The sequence below is a fragment of the Sylvia atricapilla genome, chromosome 23 (genome assembly GCF_009819655.1).
Source record: "Sylvia atricapilla isolate bSylAtr1 chromosome 23, bSylAtr1.pri, whole genome shotgun sequence".
NCBI lineage: Eukaryota > Metazoa > Chordata > Aves > Passeriformes > Sylviidae > Sylvia > Sylvia atricapilla.
In genome coordinates, this window is record NC_089162.1 from 5,962,103 (window position 1) to 5,982,686 (window position 20,584).

The following is a 20,584-nucleotide window of genomic DNA, read 5'->3' on the forward strand; positions in this document are numbered from 1 at the left end:
CCCTTTTTCTCCCGGTGCTCACGTGGGGAGGGTTAAACTGCTCTGACCAGGCTTTGCTCCTCCAAGCACCAATTTCCAGGGATTTGACAGCAGGTTTATTTTATCCCTGAGGAACTGCTCTGGTTTGCCACATTTCAGGTATTTCTGCTGAGGTTTGTTTTTTTCCCTCAGGCTCAGGCACTCATGCGCTAGTTCTGGTTGTGTGTGTAGTTTTTCCTGTTCTTTATCTTTCTGGAGTGTTTTCCACCTCTCCAGCTACTTCTGAGGGGGGGTTTAAACTCAGTTTTTCATCTTTCTGGAGTGTTTTCTTACTCTCCATCCTACAATCCCACCCTCGGCACCGAGCAGTCACCAAAGGGCTGCTCTCTGCATTTCCCACTGGGAATTCTTTAAGGATTTGCCCGTCCAGTGCTGGATACGAGGGAGCAGAGCCACATTCCCAGACTGGGAATGAACTGAGCGAACTGCAGGCAGCGACACCGAGGATGAGGCGACACCGAGGAGCCACCTCCCGGCGGATCAGCAGCTGGCGGGTGGTGCCGGGATTCCCCTCGGGTGAATCCCCACCTCCTCGGGCAGGGCAGGAGCAGCTCCTGGCCCTCCCCAGCTCAGAGCAGGTTCCCTGAGCAGGGCAGGGTAGGACAGGGCAGGGCAGGAGCAGCTCCTGTCCCTCCCCAGCTCCAACAGCTCCTGGCCCTCCCCAGCTAAGAGCAGGTTCCAGGACAGGACAGGAGCAGCTCCTGGCCCTCTCCAGCTCAGAGCAGGTTCCCTGGGCAGGGCAGGGTAGGACAGGGCAGGGCAGGAGCAGCTCCTGTCCCTCCCCACCTCCAACAGCTCCCCGGACAGGACAGCTCCCAGGAGGTCCCTGTCCCTCCCATCTCCGAGCAGCTCCTGTCCCTCCCCAGCACAGAGCAGCTCCCAGGACAGGACAGGAGCAGTTCCCAGGACAGGACAGGAGCAGTTCCCAGGACAAGAGAGGACAGGAGCAGTTCCCAGGACAGGACAGGACAGGAGCAGTTCCCAGGACAGGACAGGAGCAGTTCCCAGGACAGGACAGGAGCAGTTCCCAGGACAGGACAGGACAGGAGCAGCTCCTGTCCCCCCATCACCGAGCACTCCCCGGCAGCAGCAGCCGTGCCATGAGCCCGGAGCGGGGCCGGCCCCTGGGCAGCCTGACCGTGTTCAGCAAGGAGGATTTCGAGGATGACTGGGTGCGGGTGGCCAGCGGGGGCTTTGGCCACGTGTACCAGGTGAAGCACAGGAGGTGGAGGACGGTGTACGCAGTGAAGTGCTCCCCGTTCCTGCTGCAGGACTCCAGCCTGGACAGGTAACCCCTGCTCTGCTCTCTGCTCCGCTCTGCAGAGCGCAGCCCCAGGGGGTTGGGTGGGTTTTGGTCTGGATCCTTCCCAGGATGGGTTTGGGGAGAAAACTCTGCGGGGAAGGGCTTCTGCTGCTTGGGGAGGAGAGGGCTGGGTACCCAAAGGTGCTCTGGGTTCTGCCTTGCCCTGCCCCGTGTGTGGGTGAGCAAAGGGACACAAGGGACACAAGAAATAAAACAGGGCTGGAACCCGGGGCTGAGCACCTGAAACACGGCTAAAAGCAGCCTGGTGACCTCTTTACAGCTTCCACTGGACATTGGGGCTGATGTCTATCAATCAAACTGGATTAATCACCACAACCCCCAGGTTTAAAGATGAGGGGCAGAGGATTTGCTGCTGGTTTTGCTGTCCTGCTCCTGTAGCCTCCAGACATCTCTTCCCTCTGCCTCCTGCTCTGTCTCTCACTGCTCTGGTGCCCACGTTGTGTCTGGAGACGGGGCAGGGCCAGGCAATCACAGCCACTGCTGATAACACCTCCAACACAGGCAGAGCTGATGGAAAAACAGCAGAGCTGATGGAGTTATTTAATTGAAAATTTGATTCCTTTCGATCTGGAAGGATCGTGCCTGGATAAAAATCTCACTCTGGTGTGATTTCTCGTTACTGACAACAGCTGAGCTCAGGCTGAGCAGTGACTGTGCTCAGTTTGCTCTGCAGATATTACATTTGTATTTGGTTCTCGTTTTAGGGGGGAAAAAGAGTCAAATAATCAACTTTACTTCTATGTCTTATCAGTTGTAGTAAAATACCTGAGATTCCTCACGCCAGGGTCAGTCTCACTGTGAGCACCCTGCTAGAGGAAGTCTGGAGGAAGATTTTGCTTGGCTGAACCATTTTAGATCAATTACTGGCCTGGGCTAATTGCTGGCAGCTCAGCTCCAATTCCCAGGGTGTGCTTTTTAAAGGCACTCCTGGCACTTTGCTGCTCAGCTGCTCCCGGAGCGCCCCGGGCACCCCAAACTCGTTCAGCAGGTCGGGAGGGGTGAAACTCTGGAGAATTTGGAGAAACAGGTCTGCCAGAGCTGGCAGAGACGTGCCTGGGTCCCCCCTGGGAGCAGAGTCACCGTGCCCAGGGACAGGAGCTGCAGGCACAGGAGGAGCTGCAGGAGCTGTGCTGCCGGGGAAACACCGGGAATTCCGTGGGATCAGAGTGCTTCGGGTGGGGAGGAGCCTTAAAACTCATTCCATCCCATCCCCAGGGGCACCTTCCACCATCCCAGGCTGGCCTTGGACCCTTCCAGGGATGGGGCAGCCTCTGGGAATTCCAGCCCAGCCTCACAGGGGAGGTTCCTGCCCAGTTTCCCATCCAACCCTGCCCCGGGGCAGTTCAAAGCCATCTCACCCGTGTGACAAGCACAGGCTCTCTGTCCTCACTGCCAAGGATTGAAATAAGTGCAAGTTTTTTCATCCTTTTCCCCGTGGGAGCTGATTGTGCCCAAATAAACCTCTTTTGGGGAAGTCACAGCATTTTCTATGTCAGGTTTTAGTCTGCAAAAGATCACTGTGTGGCAGCATTAGCATCAGCTCGAGGGGGAATTTGGGATGAATCTTTTTAGGGCAGGCAGTGCCTGGAAAGGCTGAGTATCACTAAGTGACTACAGAGTCTGTGAATCAACTGATAAAATTTCTTGCTAATAAATTTTTATTTAAATTATTTTTTTTAATTCTCAATTTTCCAGGACCAGCATGAACTGCCTAATGGAGGAGGCAAGCAAGATGGAGAAAATCAAATTCCAGCACATCGTCACCATCTACGGGGTGTGCAACAGCCCCCTGGGGATAGTGATGGAATACATGGCCAGGGGCTCCTTGGAGAGGATCCTCCCCACTCACAGGATGTCCTGGCAGCTGAAATTCCGGGTGATCCATGAGATGGGCTTGGCCATGAATTTCCTGCACAGCATGAGCCCTCCCCTGCTGCACTTGGATCTGAAGCCAGGGAATGTCCTCCTGGATGGGAACATGCACGTCAAGGTGTGGGTTTGCTGCTTCTCAAACAAGAGCGAGGTTGTTTCTGCCAGTCCAGAATCCCAGTAAATCAGGTTCTCCAGGAGCACTCCATCAAAGATTGACCAGATTACACGGTTCTGGAGGTCACACAGGGAGCCTGGGCCAGCACTGGGGGTTCCAGGCTCCAGCTGGACTCAGTTCCTGCAGCCTGTCTGGCTTTTATCGAGTCCCAGCTGCTCACACCTCCTCCTGTCCCTGCTCCCAAAGGATGGGGGCATGTCCAGGGGGGCTGAGTGGGAACATTTTGGGGCAGTTTCCCTGTTTGTGCTTGCAGATCTCCGACTTCGGGCTGTCCAGGTGGATGGAGCAGTCCAGCCGGATGCAGTACATCGAGAGCTCAGCTCTGAGGGGCACCCTGAGCTACATCCCCCCCCGAGATGTTCCTGCAGAACAGCAAACCCCCAGGGATCAAGTACGATGTGTACAGGTGAGGGCACACGGCAAAGGGGGGATCAGATTGTTTAAATTCTGCTTTTCTGCCTCATGGAATGTGGGGAGCACACGGTGGAGACTGAGAGGGATTCTCTGTGGATAATCCTCACCCCAGTGGACCCTCCCAAGGGAGCTGCAGGCTCCATCACACCCAGGTCCTATAAAAACCAGTGAGATCAGAACTGCCAGTGCTGCTCTTTCATCACAGTCACTGCTGGGACTGATTTTAAAAGAATTTTAAACCATGTTGGCTTATCTGCCTCAGTGTTTAGCTGCATTTTGGTCAGGGAACAGGTGGAGAAGAGATTTCCATTTGGTTTTTGTCATTTTGGGCAAGGAGCTTTGCAGCACATCCACACCAGCTCCGTGCCCATGTCTGGAAATTGCTCAGCTCCTTGGCCTTTGCAGCACAGGGGAACCCAAGGCAGGAGGAAAGGAGGATTTGCATGGCCACAGGAACTTGCAAGAGCCAAGGGCTCTAAACCCCAGTGTGAATAAAGTGGAAAAAAGGCACTGAGAGCCTGACTTTGACAGGAAAGGCTCCAGGTCACTGCACAGACCCTGTGGAGGGTGATGACCCCACTCCTAATGGGGCAGAATCACACGGCCTGACCCTTTAGGGGATGAAATCCTTCTGGCTCTGGGAGATGCAATCCTCCCCTCCTGAAGAACGGATCTCCCCATTTCTCAGGAAGGCAGGAGCAATAAGTGCATCCCACATCCAAGTGCTCACAGTCTCTCCTCTCCCGCAGCTTCGGGATCGTCATCTGGGAGGTGCTCATGCAGAAGAAACCTTACGCAGGTAAAGGCCAGCCCTGCACCTGTGGGATGCTGACCCCAGCCCCTCTGCCAGGGCAAACCCCCGGCTGTGCTGGCTGTCCCCAGGGGCCAACATGATGGCCATCATCGTGAAGGTGGCGGCGGGGAAGAGGCCGGGGCTGGAGCTGGTCAGGGACGACTGGCCCGGGGAGTGCCACCAGATGCTGGACCTGATGAAGAGGTGCTGGGACCAGGACCCCAAGCAGAGGCCAAGCTTTGCAGGTGGGACTGGGGCGTGGATGAGCCACGGGGTGACAATCAGGGGATAAGTTTGTGTCCAGTTCTCCCAGTTACGTCTCTGAGGTTTGGCCACTTTGGTGTCCTTTTGCTGTCACCCGTCCCCTTCATCCCTTTTCCCTCCCTTCCCACACGGCTCCTGGAGCCCGGGGCAGGCTGAGGCTGAGCTGCTGTGCCCTGGCAGATATCCCAGTGGAGACAGACGTGCTGCTGGCACTGATCCAGAGCCTGGTGCAGGACCCCGAGAACGAGCGGCTGGTCAGGAAGATGTCCCACAAACCGGCCATCTCCAGGAGCCAGCAGGTGAGGGATACCCCCCTTGGGCAGTCAGGACATTCCACTGGCTCTGCTCCTGGTCCTTGCCAGGCTGTTTCCCCTCCCAAAGGTGCAGCACCTTTGCAGGGTGTCTGCACAGGTATTTATGGGGATAGGACACTTGCAAATTAATTAACAAATGCACTGAATGATAAATAGTCTGAGAGGAAAACCTTCTTCTGGACCTGCTCAGGTGAAGAGGGTTTGTCATGGTGGCTTCAGTCCCTAAAAGAAACTCAACCAAACACAGGGTCACAGGGTTTTGCTCGTGGCACAAAACTGAGGGTGTTCCAGTTTGAACAACTCTTACAGATGGTAAAAAAAAAAAAAAAAAAAAAAATTAAATTCCCATGTTTCTCTGGCTAAGAAAAAAAAATCAGGCTTCTGGATAGTCACAACGTAATCCCAGCTACTGCAGTAATTATGGCAAGGAAACAGGGAGAGACAGGATCTGGAAATTATTGCTATTTAGAGGGTTTTACCAAACTTTGTGAGAAACCAGGGGCCTGAAGAGGTGGGGGCTTGGGGCATCCCTAAACAACAAAGGAAGTAATTTTGGGACGCTGCCCTGCAGTCGGGAAGCAGAATGTGTGTGTTTGGGAGCAATTGAGCAGGAGGAGGAAAAGCTCCTGGATACCCAGAGATCATCTTCAGGCTGCCCCATTCCTGCTGTGTCACGACTGGCTTAGCTGAGTTTGGGGTGCAAAAACAGGATTGGGCAAAAAAACTCTGAAATGATGGCACAGAACTGCAGAGCAGCAGCAAAGCACTTTGTGCAGACATCACAGGGTGCAAACAAACACTTTGCCTTACCCTTTTTCTCTTCTCCTTTCTGAAAACAAGAGTGACAAAGAGGAGTTCGCCTTCCCCCGGGACACCAGGAGTGGGGGTAAGTAGGGGACTGGCTTTAGAATGGAGAATTAAAGAAGGAGAAACCATAAAATTGTCTCTTTTGTGGTAGAAGGGTGTGGCTCATAAGGATTTCCATATGGGTGACATTTTAAGTGAAGGAAAATGAACTATTCAGGAAATACTGGGAGAGAGAGAGAGGCCAAATATCCCAGTGAGTGTCTGGCCTTATTTTACATCCCTTATCTCCCAGATGGCTGCATTTCATGTCATCCTATGAGGAGCCACAAGCTCTCCCTCTTTAAAGGTCGTTTGATTCTCACACGGGACACAATTAAAATTTTTATCTTCTAATCTTCTGTCAGAGCCAGGATTAAAGAATGGGACATGCAGTTTTCACGTTTGTACTCAGTGTTTATTAATTCTTATCTATAGCACAGTCTCACAAGCTGTGAGCTCTGTTAACAAGTAGAAAATGGATCTCTAACTCTTTCCATGGTCTTTCAAGTACTAATTACCCACTAACGAGATGAGACCTGTATTTATGCTTTTTACCCAATGACCAAACACCCATGGCCTGCAGTGCGGACCCTTTCACCCAATTACAAAAAAACCCACCCAAACCCATGAAGAAGAGGGTGAAAGAAGAAGAATCTTCTAGCCAACACCCCAAACCCTCCACCTTGCCCCAATATATATTATTATACCATATATTTTACTATACACTGAAACCTTAACTACTAAGTGTTCCACTTCTATTCAGACTCCACTTCCGTAATCCCAGTGCTATCACTCCATTTTGGGAGTCTTTTCCACGGCCTGAGGTCAAATGTAGTGTTTGCTCAAGGGTCACAAGAAAGCCTGAAATCCTCAGCTTCCATGGTTCCAGCATCCCAGCCTTCTGGGGAGTTTTTCACTCTTTTTCTCCCCATTTTTTTCTAATCAAACTCCCCAATCCCAGTGCTATCACTCCATTTTGGGAGCCTCGGGTTGACTGCAGTGCTTGCCTGGGGGTCAGTGCCTGTCAACACCAAAAGCCTGAAATCCTCAGAGTTCCAACATCCCGGCCTTCTGGGGAGTTTCCCACTTTGCTCCACCCTCTTTCTCCCCGCTTTCCATCCCCTCCTTTAGGAAAGGACAAGCAGGAGGTGTCTGTCCCTCCTCCTGGCAGGGAGGCCCAGGACCTGGCCCCGGAGGAGCCGGGCACGCTGCAGGAGAACGGCCTGACCCTGCTGCACCTGATGGTGCTGCAGGGCAACGTGGGCAAGGTGCGCTTCCTGCTGGGCTGCGGGGCGGGCGCCAACAGCTCGGGGGGCTGCGGCTGCACCCCTCTGCTGCTGGCCGTGCAGCTCCGCCTGCCCGAGCTCTGCTCCGTGCTCATCCAGCACGGCGCCCGCACCAACGCTGCCGACGAGGACGGCTGGACCCCGCTGCACTTCGCGGCCCAGCACGGCGACGACAGGACCGTGAGGCTGCTGCTGGACCACCAGGCTCGGGTGGACGCCCAGGAGCGCGATGGGTGGACCCCGCTGCATCTGGCGGCTCAGAACAACTTTGAGAACGTGGCGCGGGTGCTGCTGTCCCGCCAGGCCGACTCCAACACGCAGGAGGTGGACGGCAAGACCGCCCTGCACGTGGCAGCCTGCTTCGGGCACGTGGGGCTGGTCAAGCTGCTGGCCAGCCAGGGAGCCGACCTGGAGAGGAAGCAGAAGAACCTCAGGACGCCGCTGCACGTGGCCGTGGAGAGGGGCAAGTTCCGCGTGGTGCAGTACCTGCTGAAGAAGGGCATCTCCGTCAACAGCCTGGACCAGAACCACTACAGCGCCCTGCACCTGGCCGTGGTCAGGGGCAAGTACCTCATCTGCCAGAAGCTCATCAAATACGGGGCCAACGTGGAGCTGAGGACGGACAAAGGCTGGACGCCGCTGCACCTGGCCTCCTTCAAGGGGCACATCGAGATCATCCGGCTGCTGACGGGCAGCCACGCCCGGCTGGACGCCAAGGGCGGCATGGACTGGACGCCGCTGCACCTGGCCACTCGTTACGGGGACGAGGCGGTGGTCAGCGAGCTGCTGCGCTGTGGGGCAGACCCCAACACGGCCGAGAGGGCCCGCTGGGCCCCCCTGCACTTCGCCGTGCTCAGGGGCTCCTTCCTCAGCGTCATCAACCTCCTGGAGTGCCGGGCCGACGTCAACGCCAGCAACAAGGTGGGCTGGACGCCGCTGCACCTGGCCGTGCTCAAGGGCAACATGGCCATCATCAAGACCCTGCTGAAGGCCGGGGCCAGGCTGGACGTGGAGGACGGCGCTGGGTGCACGGCCCTGCAGCTGGCGGTGAGGCACCAGCGGGACAACATCATCACCCTGCTGCAGGGCCAGGAGAGCTCGGCGGGCAAAGCTGGCAGCAGGACTCTGAACGATGCCAAGGCTCCCAGGCCCAGGGTTATCCCAGGAAGGACAGATCTGTAAATGCCTCGGCTCAGGAATTCGCAGCTCGAGCTTTCCCCACGTTCAGGTGTGACGCCTTAAAGCGCCTCGTGCTCTCGCCTGCTGATTACAGGAAAATATTTCCCCTTTTTTAAATGGAAGCTTTTAAGCGTGAACACCGAGAGAGTAAAAGGAAATGAAGTTATTTGATGACAAGTTCTTTGGCAAGCCTGTAGAATGTTTTGGCCGGGTGATACTTCAGGCAGTGCTTTCCTCCTGAATCCTTCCTGAGCAGGGATTTACGCAGCCCCTGCTCACGCAGGCAGCGCTGAAGCTGTGCACAGCACACACACAGCTTTTATTGCTTTTATTCCATGTTTTCCTACAGAGAAAATTGGGGTAAAATGGCCCTGGCACAGGTGGGAATTGAATCGTGAGATTCTCACCTGCTGCTGGCACAGCAACGTGTCAGATTTCCTGACATCTCCTTTCTGCAACGAGAATCAAATAAAACAAGGCAGGAAGGAATAATCACTGGCAGAGAGTATTGAGACGGATGCATCACGGGGAACAGAATTCCAGAATCATCACACACGAGATCTGGCTGCTTGCAGGTCAAGGTGCGAGTTGTATCCCTGGATAGGGGGGAAATAATTCCTGATTTTCCTTCAGGAAGATATCCCAGAGCTTGATCACCCCTGTGAAAAACATCGTGTTGGATTTGATTCCCTGGTGACAGCGCTGCTGTGACTCCTGAGCGTCCCCAAACGTGCCTGGTGGGAGGATGACTTGTCATGGCCCCGAGCTGGGAAGAGGCTGAAATAGAAACAAACAGCCCCAGCTCTGCAGGGGAGCTGCTATTGCCTGATAACGTGAGATTAAAAGGGTTAAAACCAGGGGTTTAAAAGCCCAGCCTCTGCTGATTTCGTTTTCATTTTTTATTAACTGAAAGCATTGATGTGTGTTGTGTTCCAACCCGGTTTTTCACTACGCTCTGGCACCAAAGCCTTCAGAAATCATTTTAAATAAATTGTAATGAAATGATTCATGTTTAACATTTGCCATTGGTGAAGCGGGGAGCTGGGCAGGTTATGAAATAAAATGCTGGTGACATTTTGGGTTGCAGGGAGTGTAAGAAATGGACTTTTTTATTGCAATCACAAAAAAAAAAACAACCCACCCCAACCAAAAAAACTTGGCATTTCCCTGATTTACCTGTTCCTGATATTCCCCAGTTTTGTCTAAGGAGGAAAGGCCTGGCTGGAAGGAATTCTTGGGATGCTCAGACCTTCCTGTGCAGCTCCTTCCCTCAGCTTCAGCTGTATTGATTCAGCAAATGACTCCCCTGCTCGGTGTCATTTGAAATATTTACCCAGGAAAAAAAAAAAAAGAAATCCAATTGCCACATAATTCAGCAGCTGCTTTCTGTCCCCCGCTGCAGCAGAAAAACAAAACTCAGCTCGTATGTCATGGAATGTTCTCTACAAGAGCTTAATTAAATTTATAATGAAAATAACAGGGGATTAAGAAGACACGAGGGAAATACATTGCTCTTGCAGAGCATTCCAGAGGTGATAGAAGCAATTTGCAGAGAAAATTACCTGTTTGCTGCTCAGTTTCTATAGAAATTAAATGAGTCTTTACAAACTCTAGAAAAGTGCATTCCAGCCTCCGCTTTGTGACTGTGCAACTTGCAGCTTATTTCTAAAATTATTCGTAGATCTGCATCCCCCCCCCCCCTCCACTTTCTTTTTTTCTCCTTTTCCAACTCGGTTTCAGTCTTTTGTCCCTGCTGATAAATCTGCTGCTGATTATCTCATGCTCTTTCCCAAGGGCTGCCAAAGTTCATGGCCAAGGCAGCTCCTGGCAGCAGCAGGGCAGAAGCCTCCCAGACAGCCCGCTGAGATTCAAAAAGATCCAAATTGTCGATATTTATACCTCAAAAATGGTGTTTTTAAGGTGCCCAGAGGTGCCAGGGTGAGCAGGGTGGTGCTGCTGATTTTGGCAGGGAATTCTGTGGAATGACTCTGGAGTGCTGCCCTGAGCATCCCTGTCCTGTCCAGCTCCAGAGCTCCTGAACCACGGGGAGATTTTCAAACCCACTGCTCTTCAAAACCCTCAGAGAATCCCAAGATGGTTTGGGTTGTTCCCTTGGGTAGGAGGGAAAACCAGAGGGGGGAAATTTAAGGTCCTTTAAAGCTTCTCCTGTTCCAGCCCTGATCCCTGCTGGAGTCACCCCGAGCTCAGTAAATCCTGGGATAGTTTGGGTTGTTCCTTGGTTGAGAAGGAGAACAGGAAGGGGGAAATTTAAGATCCCTTAAAACCACTCCTGTTCCAGCCCTGATCCTGCTGGAGTCACCCTGAGCTCAGTAAATCCGGGATGGTTTGGGTTGGTCCCTGGGTTAGGATGGAAAACCAGAGGGGGGAAATTTAAGATCCTTTAAAGCTGTTCTTGTTCCAGCCGTGATCCTGCTGGAGTCACCCCGAGCTCTGTAAATCCGGGATGGTTTGGGTTGTTCCTTGGTTGAGTTGGGGAACAGGAAATGGGAAATTTAAGTCCTTTAAAGCTTCTCCTGTTCCAGCCCTGATCCTGCTGGAGTCACCCCGAGCTCAGTAAATCCGGGATGGTTTGGGTTGGTCCCTGGGTTAGGATGGAAAACCAGAGGGGGGAAATTTAAGATCCCTTAAAGCCGCTCCTGTTCCAGCCCTGATCCTGCTGGAGTCACCCCGAGCTCAGTAAATCCTGGGATGTGGTTTGTGCTGCTGCATTCCCTCTCCATCATTCCCACCCAGGACACCCGTGGGGAAATGGATGCGACTTTCCGTGTTCCCCACAACCAGCACACCAAAGAAACTCGGGGGAAAACAAATCACCATGAGCAGGGGGTGCTTCCAGGATGAGTGAAACCTGGGGGTGACACTGATTTCCTGAGTGCTCTCTCCGTGCTGCAACACAAATTCTCTGCTGTCAAACCCCCTTTGAAGGGGAGCTGCTTGTTGGGATCAAAACGTGGACGTTCCAGTGGGAAGTGTGGCTCTGCTGTGAGGGAATTTTCGCAGGAGAACGTTTGGAAATGCAGCCGGTTAAATCCACGTTTTGCATTGCTCCTGCTTCCCCAGCCGCTGTGATTTGTTTGTTTGGCAGCGCTGCAATTATGCAGATACGGGATTAAATCAAAATTAAAATAACGCTGCGTTTCAGAGGAAAAGAGATCTGAATAAATACATCTTGTGAGGGGGGGGAGAAAAAAAAATCCCTTATTTTTTAGCAGAAACGCTTGTTTTTTTCCATAGCCCCTTAGGTGTGGAAAATCAAGATGTTTCTGACAGCAGTGATGTGAATGTAGGAGGCAGTGATTTTCATGTAAGAAGGAATGGTGAATTCTCTGTGTTTCTTTTTCTTGCAAGGAGGTGGTTGTAGGCTCTGTGCTGTGGCAGACGTCAGTGTGAGACGTGCCTGGCTCCTGCTCAGCCTGGCAGAACTCACCCTGCTCCCTCCCTGGCCTATCCAGGGGGGATTTACCCTCTCCTTTTGCACTAAAAAACCACATTTTCACCTAACAAAATAAAAAAAAAAAGCAGCTCCTCACCCGTTTCCATCAGTGCAGGTGTGAGCTGAGCTTCCATTAGAATAATGGGAAAAGGGGCCCGACTGGGAATCAAGGAGCTCTCGCTGTTTCCTCCTGGCAGGATCCTCATCCCCAGCAAGTTCCACATCTTCTGATCAGCTGCTGCTCTCCTCTGCCTCAGAGCACAGCAGGGAGCCCTCCTCTTGTGCAATTTGCTGCTGGCCTCCTTCTCTTATTGGGGAAAAAAAAAAAAAAAAAATTAAAAAAGCCTCACAAATCCAAGCCCAAAAATGATTTTTTTTTTTTAAAAAGCCTGAGGTTGGTGGCAGTTCAGCTCTGTGGGGACAGTTTGGGGAGGAGATCTCACAGTTCAGGCTCTGGTTTGGCAATCCAGCTCTCCTCATACCCTCTGTGGCCTCGGGAGAAAAAAAAAAAAAAAAAAAAAAAAAAAAAAAAAAAAAAAAAAAAAAAAAAAAAAAAAAAAAAACACTACACCACTTTTGTACCCAAACAAAGGCCAGGAGAAGATTTATATCCCTCCTGCAAGAACAACAAGGCACCTCAGAGGTCCAGAGCCATAAATCTGCTGCCCAGCCTGGGTTTGGGGGGTCATGGAATCATGGAAACTGTGAGTCTGAAGAGCTCTTTTGGTGGCAAGGATTGGTGTGCTGGGAGGAACAGAAAACCATCCCTGGAACATCTCTGGAACATCCCTGGAGCAACCCTGCTCTGAATTTCCCTTTAAAACCCCACCAGGTACAGAGATGAGCTCCAAACCACCCCGGAGAAAAGGCAGAGGACACGGCTGAACTCATCCCGCAGGGAATTTCCTCGGGATCAAAAGGAATAAATAACCCCCAGCAGCCTTCTGGTCAGAAAATCCCCCACTAAAGGCTCCAAGTCCATCTGGAGCAATTACAGAGAGGAGCATCAGAGGGGTCAGCAGTCAGGAGGTGCAGTAATTAGCTAATGAGGGCTAAAATGAGCCTTTGTTCGCTGCTCTACAAGGCCACCGCTTCAGAATTCAATGGGAAACATTGCAGACACTGAGAAAATCCGGCTTGGACAGAATTGAGGTTCTGAGGCATTTCTGGCCTCGTTCCGTGGCACTTTCACTGCTCCTCAGCAAGGCACAGCAGCCTTCTTATCACCAGCGAGATCTGATTGCTGTTCTTGGGGCAAACCCTTAATATCTGCTCCGAGCAGCGGGAAAAATAAATAAAATTCTAAAAAAAAAAAATCCTTACAAGGCATTCAGGGAATTCATTTTCTCGCCTTGAATAAAAACAAGACTGCAGCCTGCCAGAAAGATCCTGCTGAGGCTGCCCTGCCTTTGTTTTGTTGAAGGTTTTTTTTGTTTTGTGAAGTCCAGCAGGATTTCTCCCAGGAGAGATGAGTTCTGCTGCAGGGAATGCTGGAAAATGCCACAGGACAGGAGCCCTTCACACCCTGAGAAGTGGCAGGGGAAAGTCAACAACCACCACGAGAGAAAGAGACCAAAGCAGAGAAAAAGCAGGGAAAAGGTGGAATTTTTCTGGGATCTAGCAAGCGTGGGAAAATGCCCCCTTTGAAGTCATTTTGGGGGGTCTGGGAGACCCCACAGAATCCCTGAGGTTGGGAAAAGCCTCCAAGATTGTATTTTCCAGCCTTTTTGACCTCCCAGCCAGGACAGCAGGGAAAGGCTGTGCCCAGCCCTGGAATCCAGCTGGAAAACCAGAGCCTGGCCTCGCTCTGCTTGTCGGCTGAGGGGGGAAATTTCGATTTGTGCCTAAAACAGAAGCACGGCTTTGGGAATTTTCGAGGCTTAGGCAGCTGGAGGATGAGTCTCGCTGCAAAAAAAAACCAGCTTTTTGCCAATGAGTTGAAGCTGCCAGGGAGCAGAGCTGCTCCTCCCTGCACACGCCTTCCCCTGCAGCACAGGGATGTGTGGGATTCACCCCCAGAGCCTTTCCCCCAGGGCTTTGGGGTTTCAGTGCCTGTTCCCAGCCCGGCTGGGTGGAGAAGAGCATCCCAGTCAGTCGACTCACGGAACATTTCCTTTTGCCTTATTTTATTTTATTTTATTTTTAATTAAGGAAGTAGAGTTTACTGTGATTTTCCCTTCCGTCTCTGAATCACGTTCCAGCCCCTACTATTTCACAGTCTGTAATCTCCCCCAGTGATTCTGGCCTCGGCTTTGATGTGATTTAGGGCTTGTTTATCACACAGGCGATCAGACTTGTTCCTTCCCAGCCACCCTGGAGCTGCCCAGGAGCCGAATATTCCCTTTGCCGGGGGGCTCAGACACAAAGGCAGAGCTGAACAGGTTCCCAGGCACTACCTGAGCCCCAGCACATCCCTGCCTGTCCCCCCTGCCCTCGCTGCCAGCCCCAGGTGGGCACTGCAAGGTGAACATGACGGAGAGTGTGACTCTGAGTGTCTGCCACCAGCTAGGAACACGCACAAACTCAATGATTGCATCCAGCCAGGAGAATTCAGCCAGAGATCTGCGTCCCCGGGGTTCATTCGGGGTGACTGTGGCACTCAGGCTGCGGGAGCTGAGCCCCTGTCCCTGCAGTGGCACTTGGAGTGGGTGCTCAGGGACACCCAGCACCAGCATTTCCCCTGGGTTTGCTCCTCCCTGTAACAGCCAAGGCAAAATATCTCCAGTTGTAGCTCAGGAAAATCCCTCCTCGTTTCTTTACCTTTGTTCCCTCCTTCCCTGCCAGGCACCAAAGATGTAATAATAATAATAATAATAATAATAATAATAATAATAATAATGATACTCATAGCAGAAGGGGCAAAGACAAGATGTGTAAATGTTGTTTTGGGCAAAAGGGACTCCACAGCACAATTAAGAACAGGGTTTTTTTGGAGCTGCCCTGTTTTTCCACTATAATTCTGTCTAGCTTTAGTGAGGCACAACTAAATGTTGTGTCCTTACAGCAGAGGGTAGGAAGCTTTGCACCAGGCAATAATTTGTTATTGTCTGTGCTCTCAGCCTCTCAGAGGGGTCGGGTTCAGCCTCCCCAGCTCAGCTCTGGGCCGAACCTCTCCCTGTGCAGCCCCAGCCCGGCAGGGAGCACAGCCCACGGCCCACAGGGAGGCACAGGCAGGAGTTCAGCTCTTTAATAAAGTCGTGGAATTGTCACTGCTTCGTGCTGTGGGATGGTCTCGTGCTGGGGATTGGTCCAGGTGGGCTCACCCCACCCCCCAGAGCCCATCACCCCAAATTCCTGCAACCCCAAAACTCATCACCCCCATTCCTGCAACCCCAGAGCCCATCACCCCAAATTCCTGTCACCCCAGAGCTCATTCCTGTCACCCCAGAGCCCATCACCCCAAATTCCTGTCACCCCAGAGCCCATCACCCTCATTCCTGCAACCCCAAAACTCATCACCCCAAATTCCTGTCACCCCAGAGCCCATCACTCCCATCCCTGTCACCCTAAAACTCACCACCTCCATTCCTGCCACCCCAAAGCTCATCACCCCAAATTCCTGTCACCCCAAAACTCATCACCCCAAATTCCTGTCACCCCAAAGCTCATCACCCCCATCGCTGTCCCCCCAGAGCACAGCCCCTCCGTGCCAAGCCCCTCTGCAGCACCCCAGCAGCTGCTTGGCCATCTCCAGGGTTGGTTTTTTGGCTTTTTTGTCCTTTTTTCCCCCAGCAAACTGGAAGAATTGTGCCAGCTCCAAGCCCCTTGTGTTCCTGCCGGGAGCTGTCCCAGGGGAGGGAGGTGTTCGCAGGGAGGAGATGTACATATTTGTTTGGACTGGCACTGACTGCCCATTTCTTCACCCAGACGAGCTCCCCGCTCATAACCTGTCTTGTTCAATCAGATTTGCAGCTCCTGGGTTTCCCTCTGAAGCTTTGTACATTTTCCAGCTGGTGATTTGACAGAGCTCTCCGAACTCACACTCAGGAGCTGCTCACAGATTCTCTCTGTTGCTCTTAGCACTTGGAGACGAGATTCCATTTCTGCCTGATGTCAGTTTGGGCTTTTCTTGCTTTTTTTCACACGGCCTGAATAAAAAAACCAGCTTGTGGCAGCCCTATTAAATAAATATTAATGATGGTTGTTTCCAAACGTTTGATGCAGTGACGAGGGCTGAGGTTATGACCTGGTTTTCTCCCAGGTGATGTTTGCAGCCCTTTCCATCCACCCTGCACAGCTCAGAAGGGTTTGTGGAGCAGCTGGGTGTGGATAGGACGCAGAGACAGCCATGAGGACACTTGAATGCTGCTGATTTAATTTTTTTTTCTCTGTTTGCAGCATTAAAACCCCACAGTATCAGCCAGGAAGGATCTGGGAAGTGCCTGGCTGCTCTGTGCTGATGTCCTGAGGTCAGGGCAGAGGCTGCTGTGGCTCCCTGTCCCTGTCCCTGTCCCTGTTTATTTGGAGCCCCAGTGTGGCCACAGGCAATCGGCCACCCTCAGTATCCTTCAGGAATGCCCCATCCCGAGGCTCCCAGGCAGCCCCCAGCAGCAGCAGGGCTGTGCAGTGCCCCCGAGGGGCTCGGGGCTGCTCCGAGCAGGGAATTCTCTGCAGTGGGGTGACGGAGGGCAGGGGATGGACAGCAGCCTGTCCCCGCAGGCTCAGCATTCTGCCCCCAAATCCTGCCACGGGCGGGGCACAGAGCTGCTGGTGACTGTCCCCTCCCAGCCAGGAGCTCTGGGGCTGATTTACCCCTGTGCTCGGGATACTCCATCCTCAGCTCCCCGTGCTCCCAGTCCTGCCGTGCCGCTGTGCCACAGCTCCCGGGCAGCCGGGGGAAACCTCCAAACCAGGGGGGAAATTGATTTTCACAGAGGGCGGGAACAACCCTGCGCTGTTCCCTTCCCTCCCTGCCCTGGCAAGGGCGATTTTGGGGTCCCTGCCCTGGCAGGAATTATTTTGGGGTCCCTGTCCTGGCAGGGATAATTTGGAGTCCCATACCCCAGCAGGGATAATTTGGGGAGCCATACCCCGGCAGGGGTGATTTGGGGTGCTCTGGCAGGGATAATTTAGGGTGCCCCACTCCGGCAGGGATAATTTGGGGTCCCTGCCCTGACAGGGATAATTTGGGGTCCCTGCCCCAGCACGGATGATTTGGGGTGCCCTGACAGGGATAATTTGGGGTCCCTGCCCTGACAGGGGTGATTTTGGGGTGCCATACCCCGGCAGGGATAATTTGGGGTGCCAGACCCCGGCAGGGATAATTTTGGGTGCCATACCCCAGCAGGGATAATTTGGGGTGCCAGACCCCGGCAGGGTCCCAGGCTGCCGCTGATTGCCCGCGGGCAGGAGGGCAGCAGGAGGCAGAGCTGCCCCGGATAAATGTTCTCACCCTCCTCAGCCCGCTCCTTCTCCCCGCACGGCGGCCTGGGGAGGCAGAATGCTTTCCTCTCCTTTTAAGAGGGTTTCGCTTCGCTCCTCGAGTCTCTTTAAAGGCATCTCCAGGTCTGTTAATTATTCATGACGCCTTAATTATGTTCAGTCCACCGTGATCGCTCTCTCGTTGGTGAGGAAAGTTGTTATTTGTGAGTCAAAAGCTCTTTATGAAGCAGACAGGCTGGTATCGTCAGAAAGACTTGGGGGAGCAGCTGGAATTATTAAAAGAAGCTTTGATTAAAGACGGGGAGTTAATTTAACAAGAGTAACTGGTTTTATCTTTTTTTTTTTTTTCCCCTGAGCAAAGCGCACCCATGGATGTGTCAGGGCTCACCTGGAGCGGCAGGACTCACTCAGCTGCCCCAGGAGATGGGTACATCATTCTTTTTTATCTCTTTTGGGCTTCTGTCCACAGGCTTAGAAATAAAATTTGGCTGTGAGGGTGAACCTCAAGAGCGGCTGCCTTTGATCCTGCCAGGCTCGGGCCAGACAGGCTGGAAACAACCCGGTGTGTCCTGTTTGGTGTGAAAATATCATTTATTCTGCTGTGTTTGGGAGGGGAGGGGGCACTGGAGCTCCTCGTTTTCCCTCAGTCGTGGTGGCACTGAGGTGAACCGCCCAACAAGGAGAATTCAGCCTCAGTTGAACTCAGCAGCTCTGGAGATTCTGGTTTCTGCATAAACTGAGGGCTTCAGGGCAGGGATTGTTCTGTGTCGGCTCAAACCTGAGCAGACCTTTGGATGTGAAATGCCAATAAACTGAAATTTTAGTTTCTTAGTTCTTGGAGATGGACAGACAGTTCTTTCTTTCCTGGCAGTGGGAAGGATTTCCTTTTTTTATTATTTTTTTCCTTCTTCTTTTATATAAAGAAAATAATCTTTATTTTAAAAGTGCTGATTAAGCCTGGCTGAGGGCCCACCTGCAGAAACAACAAAGCTGAGTGTGTGGCTTTGAGAAAACAGTGTAACACAAATCAAAATATGCCAAAATAAAATAATGAGGTTCTCCAGCAGAACTTCAGCTGGGCACCTCTGCCTCCCACCCCTCCCATCCTCCCCTTCTGCCTGGGAGAGGAATTTCAGCCCGTTTCTTTTCTGTCTGCGCCTTTCTGCACCTTTCCTTTCCCGTGTCTGGTTCTCCTGGCTGCAGGAAAGACAAACACCACCATTCTCAAGGATGGGCTGGGGTAAGGCAGGGAAAAAGGAAAACAGCCTGAAAAGCAAGTCAGAAAAAAGCCAAATGTCGTGTGAAGGCGGATTGTCCTCTGTGTGTTTGAGCTCTGCAGCAGAACCCTCAGAGCCGGGTGTGAAACAGAACAGAACAATCAGATCGACATCAGGGCGGCTTGTGCAAGTCTCTATTTAATTACAGTGCTGCATGAAGACATTGGTTGGTGTCACATGTACCTGTGATGGGCATTTTATACATTCCTGACTCCCCGGGGAGTCGTGTTTGCACTGGAGATTTTCACCACAGGAGGTAGTGGCTTTCTTTTTCCTGTTTTTCCCTTTTATCTTTTTGTTTTTGTTGTTGTTTTGTTTTTAATTTCAGCAGGGTTGGGTAAGCTGGTTTAGACCTACTGGAGTTAATTGACTCTTCAGCCAGGAAGATAAAGAGTTCTGTGGAGTGGGAGCAAGCAGGCAAGCAGCAAATACAGAGCAGGCAGAATTCACTGGCTTTTAATTCAAACCTGTTTGGGGGTGCAGAGAGCCCCACCCAGGGCTGCAGCGAGCTGGGAGTCACAGGGAGGGAAAGCAGGAGCAGGAAGACTCAAAAAAAGCAGAACTAAAGCTTCAGTTATAAATGGTGAATCGCGAAAGAGGGGCTAGAGCAAGGCTCTGGAAGTTCTGGAGGAACAAAGGAATGAAATCTTCTCCTTTAGGTGTTTCTAAAAACCAGCTCAGGACCCTTCCCGTGGCCGGCACGTGCTGCCAGCAGAAGTCTCTGGGATGAAGCAGAGGTGGTTTTGATTTGCAGAGTGGAAGGAACAGTGAGGATCTGACCTGTGCAGAGGCCCCCGAGGATGCAGCTGACTCTGCTGGGCTCTGAGGAGCTCCGACCAACTCCTTCCCCCCAGCACACGCTGCCCTTGCTCCTGGCACTGCTTTATTCCTTGGAAAACCAGAGGTGAGGATGACCTCTGGTGCTGTCTCCAGAAGGAGAAGGGTTCCAAAGCGCTCGGTTTGCTGTCTGGAAGTGCAGGAGTGTTTTTACAGGGGAGGAAAACCTGCTGGAGAGGTGGCCAGAGGTGGCACTGCCACCTTCCCCAGGGCACTGGGGAGATCCACGTGCCCACAGCTCAGCCTGGAGGGTTTGGAAGGAGCAGCTGAAAACATCCTGGGGATGAAGGATAATTCCTCACAGCCAATATTGGAGAAATCTCTCCCGGGGGGGTTTTGGTGCATGTGAAGGACAGAAGCCTTTTCCAGCAGCTTTTTTTCCCCTCCTTGCCATTTTGGAAGAGTTTTTTTCAGGTAGTGCTTCAGGTGGGTTGAGCTATAAGGTTCTGCTTCTAGATTCAGGAGGAAAAAAAAAAAATTGGAGAGCAAGGTACACAGCACTGGAGATGAGGATTTTCCTTGGGCACAAAGTAAAATCATGGCACAAAGTTAAGGTATTATCCACATTATCCTGAGGGATATTATTATTCCACTCACCCTGAGGGCTCACACCAGGTTTTAGCATAGGGCAAACATCACCTATGGCAGCTTCCAAATGCTTTAAAGCTTTTTTTTTTATCTATATGTAATATTTGCTATTTTCATTCAGCTCCTCCCCACATCAAACCAATCCTTCTTGTAAATACATTAAAAAAATGGAGCAGTACCTTGTTGCTATTTTTCTCCCCAAAACCCTCCTGCCTTTGCATCATTCTGTGGATATTGGGGTACGAATCTGGGTTGATTCCCATCACTGAGTGCATTTGTTTGGTTAAACCCGTGGGGAAGAGAGAACAGCTCGTGTGTGCCTGAGATGTCTCGAGTTGGCGTTCCCAATTGTGCAGTTTTCAGCTGTGAAGAGCCAGGTTCAAGCGTTACACAAGGCTGTGGGCTGGGTATCAAAGGCCCTGGATCCCAGGAACGGCAGCTTTAGAACAGAAACCCGTGGATTACGGTGGGACTGCTGCTGCAATTTTAGCAAACAGCTGAGATTACGTGTCAGAGCTGCTGGGAGTAATCCCTTCCTGA

At 52.1% G+C, this 20,584-nt stretch overlaps 1 protein-coding gene across 1 annotated transcript; it reads left to right on the plus strand.

The window, feature by feature from the left end:
* Positions 1–1,139: 1,139 nt before the first annotated feature.
* Positions 1,140–8,509, plus strand: ANKK1 (ankyrin repeat and kinase domain containing 1). The gene is given in 9 exon segments (XM_066334757.1): positions 1,140–1,327; positions 3,059–3,353; positions 3,664–3,756; positions 3,758–3,816; positions 4,574–4,623; positions 4,707–4,862; positions 5,062–5,180; positions 6,036–6,081; positions 7,173–8,509. Coding segments are annotated over 9 exon segments (2,343 nt in total).
* Positions 8,510–20,584: the final 12,075 nt, after the last annotated feature.